Raw genomic sequence first — 14735 nt, 5'->3', positions numbered from 1 at the left:
TAAAATTCCGCCTCAAAGAATTACAGCTCATTCTACTAGGTCAGTTTCTACTTCCTGGGCGTTTAGGAATGAAGCTTCGGTTGACCAGATCTGCAAAGCAGCAACTTGGTCCTCTTTGCATACTTTTACTAAATTCTACCATTTTGATGTATTTTCTTCTTCTGAAGCAGTTTTGGGTAGAAAAGTTCTTCAGGCAGCGGTTTCAGTTTGAATCTTCTGCTTATGTTTTTTGTTAAACTTTATTTTGGGTGTGGATTATTTTCAGCAGGAATTGGCTGTCTTTATTTTATCCCTCCCTCTCTAGTGACTCTTGTGTGGAAAGATCCACATCTTGGGTAGTCATTATCCCATACGTCACTAGCTCATGGACTCTTGTTAATTACATGAAAGAAAACATAATTTATGTAAGAACTTACCTGATAAATTCATTTCTTTCATATTAACAAGAGTCCATGAGGCCCACCCTTTTTTGTGGTGGTTATGATTTTTTTGTATAAAGCACAATTATTCCAATTCCTTATTTTATATGCTTCGCACTTTTTTTCTTATCACCCCACTTCTTGGCTATTCGTTAAACTGATTTGTGGGTGTGGTGAGGGGTGTATTTATAGGCATTTTAAGGTTTGGGAAACTTTGCCCCTCCTGGTAGGAATGTATATCCCATACGTCACTAGCTCATGGACTCTTGTTAATATGAAAGAAATGAATTTATCAGGTAAGTTCTTACATAAATTATGTTTTTCTAGAGAAATGATAAGCTAGAAAATGCTGACAATACCGGATTTATTTAAGGTAAGCCTGATTACAGTGATTTAATAATGACTGGTATCATGCTTGCTGTAAAGGGTAATATTTCTATTATTTACTCACATTACTGTATAGATATAACCTTTGCTTGAGGTGTATAAATGTTTATTTCATATTGGTGATAAAACTTTATTCTGGGGCCCAGTTTTTCCACATGGCTGACTAGATTTTGCCTAGGGATAGTTTTTTAAGGCCCTCTCACTGTGAGTACAGGTTGGGAGGGGCCTATTTCCCATTCGTTTTTGCAGCTTGAGACATCCAGCTTCCCTGAAGGAGTCCCCTGAACATATAGGACCTCTCTAAGGGGTTTTTGTGCCTTCCAAAGTCGTATGGGCAGGTAGGGCCACAGTAGAGCTGTGGCAGTTTGTTGTGACTGTTTAAAAACGTTTATATCGTTTTTTTGATCCGGTTTTGAAACTAAGGGGTTAATCATCCATTTGCAAGTGGGTGCAATGCTCTTTCAGCCTATTATACACACTGTAAAAATTTCGTAAGATTTCACTGTTTTAGCAGTTTCTGTGATTGTTTTTTTCTCTTAAAGGCACAGTACCGTTTTTATTTTTTGCTTGTTCACAGTTATTAAAGTGTTTTCCAAGCTTGCTGGTCTCATTACTAGTCTGTTTAAACATGTCTGACATAGAGGAAACTCATTGTTCATTATGTTTAGAAGCCATTGTGGAACCCCCTCTTAGAATGTGTACCAAATGCACTGATTTTACTATAGATTACAAAGACCATATTCTGGCTTTAAAAAATTTATCACCAGAAGAAATTGACAAGGAGGAAGTTATGCCATCTAACTCTCCCCACGTGTCAGATCCTATAAATCCCGCTCAGGGGACGCCAAGTACATCTAGCGCACCCATTGCGTATACCTTGCAAGACATGGCGGCAGTTATGAATCATACCCTTACAGAGGTATTATCTAAACTGCCAGGATTGCAAGGAAAGTGAGACAGCTCTGGGACTAGATTAAAATACAGAGCTCTCTGACGCTTTAGTAGCCATCTCTGATACACCCTCACAATATAATGAAGCTGAAGCAGGGGAGCTTCAATCTGTGGGTGATTTTTCTGATTCAGGGAAGATACTTCAATCTGATTCTGATATGTCTAAATTTAAATTTAAGGTTGAACACCTCCGCGTATTGCTCAGGGAGGTTTTAGCAACTCTGGACGACTGTGACACTATTGTAGTCCCAGAGAAATTATGTAGATTGAATAAATACTATGCAGTACCTACTTACACTGATGTTTTTCCAATCCCTAAAAGGTTTTCTGAAATTATTACTAAGGAATGGGATAGACCAGGTGTACCATTCTCTCCCCCTCCTGTTTTTTAAAAGATGTTTCCTATAGACGCCGCTACACGGGACTTATGGCAGACGGTCCCTAAGGTGGAGGGAGCAGTTTCTACTCTAGCTAAGCGTACCACTATCCCTGTCGAGGACAGTTGTGCTTTTCTAGATCCAATGGATCCTATCTAGAAAATTAGAGGGTTACCTTAAGAAAATTTTTATTCAACAAGGTTTTATTCTCCAGCCTCTTGCATGCATTGCCCCAGTCACTGCTGCCGCGGCTTTCTGGTTTGAGTCCCTAGAGGAGGCTCTACAGGTTGAAACCCCGTTGGAAGATATTATTGACAAGCTTAGGGCCCTTAAGCTAGCCAATTCACTTGTTTCTGACGCCGTTGTTCATTTAACCAAGCTAACGGCTAAAACTTCAGGTTTTGCTATTCAGGCGTGTAGGGCGCTATGGCTTAAATCCTGGTCAGCTGACGTGACTTCAAAGTCTAAACTTCTCAACATTCCCTTCAAAGGACAGATCCTATTCGGGCCTGGACTGAAGGAGATCATTTCTGACATTACTGGAGGAAAAGGTCACGCCCTTCCTCAAGACAGGTCCAACAAATTAAGGACCAAACTGTCTAGTTTTCGGCCCTTTCGAAAGAGTGGCGCAGCTTCAACTTCCTCTAACACAAAACAAGAGGGAACTTTTGCCCAGTCTAAGCCAGTCTGGAGACCTAACCAGGCTTGGAACAAGGGGAAACAGGCCAAGAAGCCTGCTTCTGCCTCTAAGAAAGGAGCAGCCCCCGATCTGGAAACGGATCTAGTAGGGGGCAGACTCTGTTTCTTCGCCCAGGCTTGGGCAAGAGAAGTCCAGGATCCCTGGGCATTGGAAATTGTGTCCAAGGGTTATCTTCTGGAATTCAAAACCTCTACCCCAAAAGGGAGATTTCATCTCTCACTTTTATCTGCAAACCAGATAAAGAGAAAAGCATTCTTACATTGTGTTCAAGACCTCCTAGTTATAGTGATCCACCCAGTTCCGCAGGAGGAACAGGGACAGGGCTTCTATTCAAATCTGTTTGTTGTTCCCAAGAAAGAGGGAACATTCAGACCAATCTTAGATCTCAAGATCTTAAACAAATTTCTCAGAGTCCCATCCTTCAAGATGGAGACTATTCGAACCATCCTTCATATGATCCAGGAGGGTCAATACAGGCACTACCAGTTTGTGGCTCTTCCCTTCGGGTTGGCCACGGCACCAAGAATCTTTACCAAAGTTCTAGGGTCCCTTCCAGCGGTCCTAAGGCCGCGGGCTATAGCAGTAGCCCCTTACTCAGACTACATTCTGATACAGGCGTCAACTTTTCAAGTTGCCAGGTCTCACACGGACATTGTTCTGGCATTTCTGAGGTCGCATGGGTGGAAAGTGAACGAAGAAAAAAGTTCTCTATCCCCTCTCACAAGAGTTTCCTTCCTAGGAACTCTCATAGATTCTGTAGAAAAGAAGATTTACCTGACAGAGGCCAGGTTGTCAAAACTTCTAAATTCCTGCCGTGTTCTTTATTCTACTTCTCGTCCTTCAGTGGCTCAGTGTATGGAAGTAATCGGCTTAATGGTAGCGGCAATGGACATAGTGCCGTTTGCCCGCCTACATCTCAGACCGCTGCAATTCTGCATGCTCAGTCAGTGGAATGGGGATTACACAGATTTGTCCCCTCTGCTAAATCTGGATCAAAAGACCAGGGATTCTCTTCTCTGGTGGTTATCTCGGGTCCATCTGTCCAAGGGTATGACCTTCCACAGGCCAGATTGGACAATAGTAACGACAGATGCCAGCCTTCTGGGCTGGGGTGCAGTCTGGAACTTCCTGGTGGCTCAGGGCTTGTGGACTCAGGAGGGGACACTCCTTCGGATAAACATTCTGGAACTAAGAGCGATATTCAATGCTCTTCAGGCTTGGCCTCAGCTAGCTGCGGTTAGGTTCATCAGATTTCAGTTGGACAACATCACGACTGTAGCTTACATCAACCATCAAGGGGGAACAAGGAGTTCCCTAGCAATGTTGGAGGTTTCAAAAATAATTCTATGGGCAGAGGTTCACTCTTGCCATCTATCAGCTATCTATATCCCAGGAGTAGAGAACTGGGAGGCGGATTTTCTAAGTGGACAGACTTTTCATCCGGGGGAGTGGGAACTCCATCCGGAGGTGTTTGCACAGTTGATTCAACTTTGGGGCAAACCAGAACTGGATCTCATGGCGTCTCGTCAGAACGCCAAGCTTTCTTGTTACGGGTTCAGGTCCAGGGATCCCAAGGCAGCGCTGATAGATGCTCTAGCAGCACCTTGGTCTTTCAACCTGGCTTATGTGTTTCCACCGTTTCCTCTGCTCCCTCGTCTGATTGCCAAGATCAAGCAGGAGAGAACTTCAGTGATTTTGATAGCTCCTGCGTGGCCACGCAGGACTTGGATACGCAGATCTGGTGGACATGTCATCCTTTCCACCTTGGATTCTGCCGCTGAGGCAGGACCTTCTACTTCAAGGTCCCTTCAAACATCCAAATCTAATTTCTCTGCGTCTGACTGCTTGGAGATTGAACGCTTGATTTTGTCAAAACGTGGTTTTTCCGAGTCGGTCATTGATACCTTAATTCAGGCTCGAAAGCCTGTCACCAGGAAAATCTATCATAAGATATGGTGTAAATATCTTTATTGGTGTGAATCCAAGGGTTACTCATGGAGTAAAGTCAGGATTCCCAGGATATTGTCTTTTCTCCAAGAAGGATTGGAGAAGGGATTGTCAGCTAGTTCCTTAAAGGGACAGATTTCTGCTCTGTCTATTCTTTTGCACAAGCGTCTGGGGGATGTTCCAGACATTCAGGCGTTTTGTCAGGCTTTAGTTAGAATCAAGCCTGTGTTTAAACCTGTTGCTCTGCCATGGAGTTTAAATTTAGTTCTTAAAGTTCTTCAAGGGGTTCCGTTTGAACCTCTGCATTCCATAGATATCAAGCTTTTATCTTGGAAAGTTCTGTTCTTGGTATCTATCTCTTCGGCTCGAAGAGTTTCAGAGTTATCTGCCTTGCAGTGTGATTCCCCTTATCTGATCTTCCATGCAGATAAGGTAGTTTTGCGTACCAAACCTGGGTTTCTTCCTAAGGTGGTATCCAATAAGAATATCAATCAAGAGATTGTTGTTCCGTCACTGTGTCCTAATCCTTCTTCAAAGAAGGAACGTCTATTACACAATCTTGATGTGGTTCGTGCTTTAAAGTTTTATTTACAAGCTACTAAAGATTTTCGTCAAACATCTGCATTGTTTGTTGTCTACTCTGGACAGAGGAAAGGCCAAAAGGCTTCAGCAACTTCTCTTTCTTTTTGGTTAAGAAGTATAATCCGCTTAGCTTATGAGACTGCTGGCCAGCAGCCTCCTGTAAGAATTACAGCTCATTCCACTAGAGCGGTGGCTTCCACATGGGCCTTTAAAAATGAGGCTTCTGTTGAACAGATTTGTAAGGCAGCGACTTGGTCTTCGCTTCATACTTTTTCTAAATTCTACAAATTTGATACTTTTGCTTCTTCAGAGGCTATTTTTGGGAGAAAGGTCTTAAGGCAGTGGTGCCTTCCGTTTAAGTGCCTGCCTTGTCCCTCCCTTCATCCGTGTCTTATAGCTTTGGTATTGGTATCCCACAAGTAATGGATGAATCCTTGGACTGGATACACCTTACAAGAGAAAACAAAATTTATGCTTACCTGATAAATTTATTTCTCTTGTGGTGTATCCAGTCCACGGCCAGCCCTGTCATTTTAAGGCAGATGTTTAATTTTTTAAACTACAGTCACCACTGCACCCTATAGTTTCTCCTTTCTCTTGCTTGTCTTCAGTCGAATGACTGGGAGGTGGCAGTTAGGGGAGGAGCTATGTAGACAGCTCTGCTGTGGGTGATCCTCTTGCAGCTTCCTGTTGGGAAGGAGAATATCCCACAAGTAATGGATGAATCCGTGGACTGGATACACCACAAGAGAAATAAATTTATCAGGTAACCATAAATTTTGTTTCTCAGGGTTCCGTCTTTGAAAATGGAAACTATTTGTTCCATTCTTCCTTTGGTTCACAGTGGATCTAAAGGATGTGTATTTGCATATTCCCATTCACAGGGATCATCACAGGTTCCTAAGATTTGCATTTCTAGACAAACATTTTCAGTTTGTAGCGCTTCCTTTTGGTCTGGTAAACAGCTCTCAGAATTTTTTTCAAAGGTCTTGGGAGCATTGTTGGCGGTTCTTCGATTGAAGGGTGTTGCAGTGGGTCCTTATCTGGACGACATTCTAGTTCAGGTTCCATCTTTTCAACTAGCAAACTCTTTTCTGCACCCCCACGGTTGGAAGGTGAATTTAGGAAAAAGTTCCTTACTTTCCGGATACAAGAGTGGTATTTTTGGGGACCATTATAGATTCTCTAGAGGTGAAATTTTTTCTGACAGAAGCAAGAAAATCAAAGATTTTCAATATGTGTCTTGCTCTTCAGTCCCTTCCTCAGCCGTTAGTGGCTCAGTGCATGGAGGTTATTGGTCTGATGGTTTCAGTCATGGACATAATTCCGTTTGCTTGGTTCTATCTCAGACCTCTGCAGTAATGCTTGCTCAGGCAGTGGAACGGGGATTATGCGGATCTATCTCTAACGATTTTTCTAGATCAGATGTCCAGAGATTCTCTTCCATGGTGGTTGTCTCAGGATCTTCTTTCTCAGGGAACTTGCTTTTGCAGACCTTCCTGGGTTATTGTAATCACGGATGCCAGTTTACTGGGCTGGGGTGCTGTCTGGGCTTCATTAAGAGCTCATGGTCTATGGACACGGGAGGAGTCGGTTCTTCCAATAAATGTTTTGGAACTGAGAGCAATTTTCACTGCTTTTCTAGCCTGGCCTCAGCTAGCTTCAACCCAGTTTATCAGGTTTCAGTCAGACAACATAACGTCAGTTCCTTGGACTTTCAGCCTGGCATATGTGTTCCCTCCATTTGCTGCTCTTCCTCAGGTCATTGCTCCGGTCAAACAAGAGAGAGCATCAGTGATTCTCATTGCTCCGGCGTGGCCTCGCAGAATCTGGTTTGTAGATCTGGTGGAGATGTCTTCCCTTCCACCTTGGCGTCTTCTATTAAGGAAGGACCTGCTTCTGCAGGGTCCCTTCCTTCATCCAAATCTCATTTCTCTGAAGCTGACTGCTTGGAGATTAAACGCTTGATTCTTTCTAAGTGTGGTTTTTCTGAGTCAGTCATTTAGACTATGAATCAGGCTTGTAAGCCTATGACTAGGAAGATTTATTATAAGATTTGGCGTAAATATTTGTATTGGTGTGAATCCAAAGGCTACTCGTGGAGTAGAGTTAGGATTCCTAGGATTTTGTCTTTTTTCCAGGAGGGTTTGGAGAAAGGTTTATCTGCTAGTACCCTGAAGGGTCAAATTTCTGCTTTATCTATTTTATTGCACAAGTGCCTGACGGATGTGCCAGATGTTCATTCTATTTGTCAGGCCTTGGTTTGAATTTGGCCTGTGTTTCAGTCTACTACTCCACCTTGGAGTCTTAATTTGGTTCTTAGAGTCCTTCAACAGGCTCCGTTTGAACCTATGCATTCTTTGGATATTAAGATGTTATCTTGGAAGGTTTTGTTTCTGGTGGCTATTTCTTCGGCTCGAAGAGTTTCGGAGCTTTCAGCATTACAGTATGAATCACCTTTTCTTATTTTTCACTCTGATAAGGTAGTTCTGTGTACTGCCTTGGATTTTCTTCCCAGTGTTGTTTCTCATAAGAATATTAATCAAGAGATTGTTGTTCCTTCTTTGTGTCCTAATCCTCCTTCTTATAAGGAGCGTTTGTTGCACAACTTGGATGTGGTTTGTGCATGGAAATATTATTTACAGGCGACTAAGGATTTTTGCCAGTCTTCTTCTTTATTTGTTGTCTTTTCTGGGAAGCGTATGGGTAAGAAAACTACGGCTACTTCTCTTTCTTGTTGGTTGAGGAGTGTTATTCGTTTGGCATATGAGACTGCTGGTCAGCAGCCTCCTGAGAGAATCAAGGCTCATTCCACAAGGATTTCATCTTCTCAGACTTTCAATAATGAAGCTTCTGTAGATCATCTTTGCAAGGCTGCTACTTGGTCATCTTTGCATACTTTTTCTAATTTTACAAATTTGATACTTTTGCTTCAGCAGAGGCTACTTTTGGGAGAAAGGTTCTTCAAGCAGTGGTGCCTTCTGTTTAGGTTAACTGTCTTGTCCCTCCCTTATCATCCGTGTCCTCTATCTTGGGTATTGGTTCCCAACAGTAATTAAGTTGATCCGTGAACTCACCGTGTCATTAGAAAGAAAACATAATTTATTCTTACCTGATAAATTTATTTATTTCTTGACACGGTGAGACCACGGACCGCTCGTTTTTCAGACAGTTTGCTTTTCTATAAACTTCAGGCACCTCTGCACCTTAGATTACTTCCTTTCTCCTTTCCCTTGTTGGTAGGGGGAGTGGTATTTAACAGATTTTGCGGTGGTGATCTTTGCCTCCTCCTGCTGGTCCGGAGTGATATTCCCAACAGTAATTAAGATAATCCGTGGACTCACCGTGTCAAGAAATAAATACGTTTATCAGGTAAGAATACATTTTTATTTTTTTTGTGTCCTCCTAGTGGACTGAAGTGTAATCCCACATTTGATGATTTTCTTGACTATCATAAAAGAAATCATTTTATCAAGTAAGCATACATTTTCTTTCTTCAGATATGTTATAATTTTGTCTGTGATGTATTACTGTTTCACATTATTAGGTCACACTTGTACAGCATCTGAGTAACTCACTAACGGTGAAGGAGATGAACAGGGACAAGAAGATATTTGATAGAATTATGAATCTCATTCAGGAGATTATGCGCTTGATGACCAGAGAGGTGAGTGCTGTTGATAAATGCCGTGATGACAACTGCTTTTATCTCCCTCATGTCAGTTTGTGTGTTTGGCAATATGAAGGTTCAGGAAAATACAGTTACTGAAACCATTATTTAATACTGAGAAAATCACAAAGGGATATAAAATAATTATCTTAGAGAAGTAATGCACATTAGTACAGGGTACAGCAATTGGCTGTATATGTGTCCAGTAGAGCACAGTACTAGAAGGGATGTACATTTGCAAAGGGGATATATTCGGTGTGACTGGCTGTTAACCCTTTCATGACAGGGTTATTTTGTCTACATCGGAACAACATTGTTCCGATGTAGACAAATTTAAATCCCTCGATCATGCACACGATCGCGAGATTTAAATTATGGGAAAGGTCAGGGGAGTCCTTATGACGCTATGCATGCCATCCAGACCACGATCGCATCCAGGAAGCGCCGTTGGCTTCAGGACAGCCAAGCGGCTAGGACGTTCTATTCCGTCCTAACGGCGCTAAAGCCCAGCGCCATTTGGATGGAAAATAACAGCATTAAAAGGTTAATGTGCCCTGTAGAGAATTGTACTAGAGAAGGGGTTTAAATTAGCCAGGGGATAGTTTTTGTAATTGGCTGTATATGTGCCCAGGATAAAGCTGTTCTAGGGAATAGTTCTTGTGACTGGCTGTATTAATTGTCAACACCACAGAAAAGACTGTGCAGTTGAAATATATAATGTTTATTTTTTTCCATAGAGTTTTATCTGTTTTTTTTTATACAGGAGTACACCAGTGTGAAGAAGAACCTCCCCCACAGCAGCATTCAGCATCTGACTAGAGAGGTGAGTACTGCTGGGGATTATGACATTGTACCAGCTGCTACTTTTGACTTAAAACTTATTTTTACAGAGTAACAACAATGTAAAACATTGTTAGTATGTCAGTAGATACACAAAGGGTTGACAAACTTACATGAATTTGCAGATAACCCTCATAGTGAGGAGCTCCAAGTAAAAATACACAGTCAACCCATGATTCATATAGATAAAAATAGAGCAGAGTGAAACTAGAAACAATAAATATATACACATTTTTTTCTGATTTCCAGTTGCCATAAAATGTGTCCACTTACACCGAGTTTATTTTTAATTTTGCCAAACCCATACTCATTAAAATTAGCAAAATTGATTACACTTTCTTTTATGTAATTGGCAAGAGCTAGTGACGTATTTGATATACATACTTACCAGGAGGGGGCAAAGTTTCCCAAACCTCAAATGCCTATAAATACATCTCCCACCACACCCACAACTCGGTTTTACAAACATTTCCTCCTATGGAGGTGGTGAAGTAAGTTTGTGCTTGATTTTGATGATTTCTTCTATAAGCGCTTCTAAGCATTCTGATGCCCAATTCCTCTCAGAGTACAGTGTTTGTCAGAGGGATGTGAAGAGAGTATCGTCTATTTATTTTATGGTTTCTCTTACGGGAAATCTTTTCAAGGGTTCTCTATTATCGGTCATAGGGATTCACCTCCTACCTCCCTTTTCAGATCGACGATATACTCTTATATACCATTACCTCCGCGGATAGTTTTCCGTACTGGTTTGGCTGTCTGCTATATGTGGATGGGTGTCTTTCGGTAAGTATGTATCATTGTTTAAGACACTCTCAGCTATGGTTTGGCGCTTCATGTATTCATATAAAGTATAAATATATATATTTTACTTATATTTGCCATGAGTCAGGTCTATATATATATATATATATATATATATATATATATATATATATATTTCACTTTGCATTCTAAACCGTTTCAGTATAGGAATGTTTGGGAAGTTTATTTAAACTTTTAACTTACCTGGTGTTCAGTCTTTTTCTAATTAGACTTTCATTTTTTTCGCGGGCAAATCTTGGCTCGTGAGGGCGCAAAATGCTGTTTTTGATTGCTTCATTCTTGGTGCAAATTTTTTTGGCGCGAAGTTGCGCCTTTGATGGCGCAAATTTCGCCATTTCCTGCGTCTTTGTTGACGCTAGTGTTTTTGGCGCAAAATCGCGTTTGTTATGACGCGAGTTGTGTCATTTTCTAGTGTTAGTTTTGCGCCAAAAATGTTTAACTTCCTTTTGCATTATGCGTCATTCTTGGCGCCAAAATGTAGTTATTTTACCCCTCTATTGCTCACTGTTTTCAGGAATTTTGAAAGCTATTATGCCTGCTTTTTATTTTATTTTTTGTTTGTTTTTTAAAAAAAAAAATGCTATCTTTTGTTTTTCTTTACTGAAACTGTTACATTGAATGTTTTGCCTAATCTTCTTTTTCTTTACATTTTGCGAGATGTCTCATTATGATCCTGACTGATGTTACTGTAGAAACTATGATGCCCTGAAACACAATTCTACAAAGCAAAGTGTGTTTTTTCATTATTAACCCCTTAATGACCAACGACGTGCAGGGTACGTCCTCCAAAAAAATGTCCTTAACGACCAAGGACGTACCCTGCACGTCGTTGGTCTTTGAAAGCAGTGGAAGCGATCCTGATCACTTCCAGCTGCTTTCATGTTATTGCAGTGATGCCTCGATATAGAGGCATCCTGCAATAACTTTTTTAAGCAGTCCGATGCAGAGAGAGCCACTCTGTGGCCCTCTCTGCATCGGCAATGATCGTTGGTGGGTGGGAGCGTGTCCAGGGAGGCCATCAGTAGAGGAGGGGGGCGGGATCGCGTGTGCGCGCGCGTGCGCGTGCACGGGGGCGTGCACGCGCGTGCACGGGCGCATGTGCGCGTGCACGGGAGCGTGCACGGGGGCGTGCGCGCGCGTGCACGTGTGAAACTGCCAAAAAAATAAATTGAAGTGGAAGAGGCACAAGGTGGGACTCAGTGGGAGAGAGGGTGGGAATAAAAAATATTAATGATCTGGGAGAGGGTGGGGGGTTGGGTGTTAAGGGGGGTAAGCTACACTACAGAAAATATTAAAATAAACTTTTGATTTCAAACTGGGTACTGGCAGACAGCTGCCAGTACCCACAATGGTGCACAATAAGGCAGAGGAGGGGGTAGAGAGCTGTTTGGGGGGATCAGGGAGGTTGGGGCTAAGGGGGGGGGGTCCTACACAGCAGAATTATTTTATTTTTTTAAACAAAAAAAAACAAAACTTTTATTTTAGTACTGGCAGACTTTCTGCCAGTACTAAAGATGGCGGGGACAATTGTGGGGTGGGGGAGGGAAGACAGCTGTTTGGGAGGGATCAGGGGGTGTGATGTGTCAGGTGGGAGGCTGATCTCTACACTAAAGCTAAAATTAACCCTGCAAGCTCCTTATAAGCTACCTAATTAAACCCTTCACTGCTAGCCATAATACACGTGTGATGCGCAGCAGCATTTAGCGGCCTTCTAATTACCAAAAAGCAACGCCAAAGTCATATATGTCTGCTATTTCTGAACAAAGGGGATCCTAGAGAAGCATTTACAACCATGTGTGCCATAATTGCACAAGCTGTTAGTAAATAATTTCAGTGAGAAACATAAAATTGTGAAAAATGTAGCGTTTTTTTCAATTTGATCGCATTTGGCGGTGAAATGGTGGCATGAAATATACCAAAATGTGCCTAGATCAATACTTGGGGTTGTCTACTGCACTACACTAAAGCTAAAATTAACCCTACAAGCTCCCTACATGCTCCCTAACTAACCCCTTCACTGCTGGGCATAATACACGTGTGGTGCACAGTGGCATTCAGCGGCCTTCTAATTACCAAAAAGCAACGCCAAAGCCATATATGTCTGCTATTTCTGAACAAAGGGGATCCCAGAGAAGCATTTACAACCATTTATGCCATAATTGCACAAGTTGTTTGTAAATAATTTCAGTGAGAAACCTAAAGTTTGTGAAAAAATTTGTGAAAAAGTGAACGATTTTTTTTATTTGATGGCATTTGGCGGTGAAATGGTGGCATCAAATATACCAAAATGGGCCTAGATCAATACTTTGGGATGTCTTCTAAAAAAAAATATATACATGTCAAGGGATATTCAGGGATTCCTGAAAGATATCAGTGTCCCAATGTAACTAGTGCTAATTTTGAAAAAAAGTGGTTTGGAAATAGCAAAGTGCTACTTGTATTTATTGCCCTATAACTTGCAAAAAAAGCAAAGAACATGTAAAAATTGTGTATTTCTAAACTCTGGACAAAATTTAGAAACTATTTAGCATGGGAGTTTTTTGGTGGTTGTAGATGTGTAACAGATTTTGGGGATCAATGTTAGAAAAAGTGTTTTTTTCCATTTTTTTCCTCATATTTTATAATTTTTTTATAGTAAATTATAAGATATGATGAAAATAATGGTATCTTTAGAAAGTCCATTTAATGGCGAGAAAAACGATATATAATATGTGTGGGTACAGTAAATAAGTAAGAGGAAAATTACAGCTAAACACAAACACCGCAAAAATGTAAAAATAGCCTTGGTCCCAAACGGACAGAAAATGGAAAAGTGCTGTGGTCATTAAGGGGTTAAGCTGTTGTTATTTCTTCAGCTCAATTATGTGGCATTTATTTATTATGTTTTATGCTAGTAATGTTTCTACATATACAATGACATTTACTGTTTTTACTTATTCAGTTCATGTACTTGATTTCATCTGCAAGCATCACATGTTTTTGCTTATATCATAAAAGGTTATGACTGCTATTATGCCTTTATGTAAACTTACAAGGTCTTTTCAAAATTGTTAAGATTTAATTAATTTTGTTCTGACCAACAGCATACGTAAGTTTATTCTACTGATGAAGGTTTTCTTTGGCTCTAAGGATCCTGTATATCAGAGACAGTTTTGTTAAAAATTCTCCTTATTTTTCATTTGAACATTATTTGTTCTTTGTTAAGGAACATTTGTTATTTTTAGCTTTTAGGAGCCTAGTCCTCCTATTAACTATCGGCTAGATTACGAGTTTTGCGTTAGAGGCTATGCGGTGCTAACAAGCAGTTTATGCTCACCGCTCACTTACAGACAGCGCTGGTATTACAGGTTTTTACAAACCCGGTGTTAACAGACAAGAAGTGAGCGTTGAGCAAAATTTTGCTCCACATCTCACTCCAATACCAGCACTGCTTACGTTAGCGGTGAGCTGGTGTAACATGCTCATGCAAAATTACCCCATAGGAATCAACGGGGAGAGCCGGCTTAAAAAAAGTCACCTGCAAAAAAAACACCTGCAAAAAAGCAGCTTTTAGCTCCTAGCGCAGCCCCATTGATTACCATGGGGAAATAAAATTTATGTCTACACCTAACACCCTAACATGAACCCCGAGTCTAAACAACCCTAATCTTACACTTATTAACCCCTAATCTGCCGCCCCCGACATCGCCGACACCTACGTTAAAATTATTAACCCCTAATCTGCCGCTCCGGACACCGCCGCCACCTACATTATACTTATTAACCCCTAATCTGCTGCCCCCAACATCGCCGCCACCTACATTATATTTATTAACAAAATTACAAATCCCCCCCCAACATTAAAACCCACCACCCACACAACCAACCCTACTCTAAAACCCACCCAATCCCCCCTTAAAAAAACCTAACACTAACCCCTTGAAGATCACCTTACCGGGAGACATCTTCATCCAACCGGGCCGAAGTCCTCAACGAAGCCGGGAGAAGTCTTCATCCAAGCCGGGCGAAGTGGTCCTCCAGACGGGCAGAAGTCTTCATCC

The 14735-nt window shown here is 41.4% G+C and overlaps 1 protein-coding gene across 4 annotated transcripts in view; it reads left to right on the top strand.

The window, feature by feature from the left end:
- LOC128666931 (zinc finger protein ZFP2) overlaps window positions 1-14735 on the top strand; it is a 502916-nt gene that overhangs the window by 247351 nt on the left and 240830 nt on the right. For all 4 annotated transcript variants that reach the window (XM_053721751.1, XM_053721750.1, XM_053721753.1 and 1 more), the window contains exons 4-5: window positions 8911-9030; window positions 9797-9856. In XM_053721751.1, the coding sequence (XP_053577726.1) occupies window positions 8911-9030; window positions 9797-9856 (180 nt within the window). The remainder of the gene's footprint in view (window positions 1-8910; window positions 9031-9796; window positions 9857-14735) is intronic.

This window comes from Bombina bombina, chromosome 7, assembly GCF_027579735.1.
Source record: "Bombina bombina isolate aBomBom1 chromosome 7, aBomBom1.pri, whole genome shotgun sequence".
NCBI classification, from domain to species: domain Eukaryota; kingdom Metazoa; phylum Chordata; class Amphibia; order Anura; family Bombinatoridae; genus Bombina; species Bombina bombina.
This window is presented reverse-complemented; position numbering and strand designations above follow the sequence as displayed.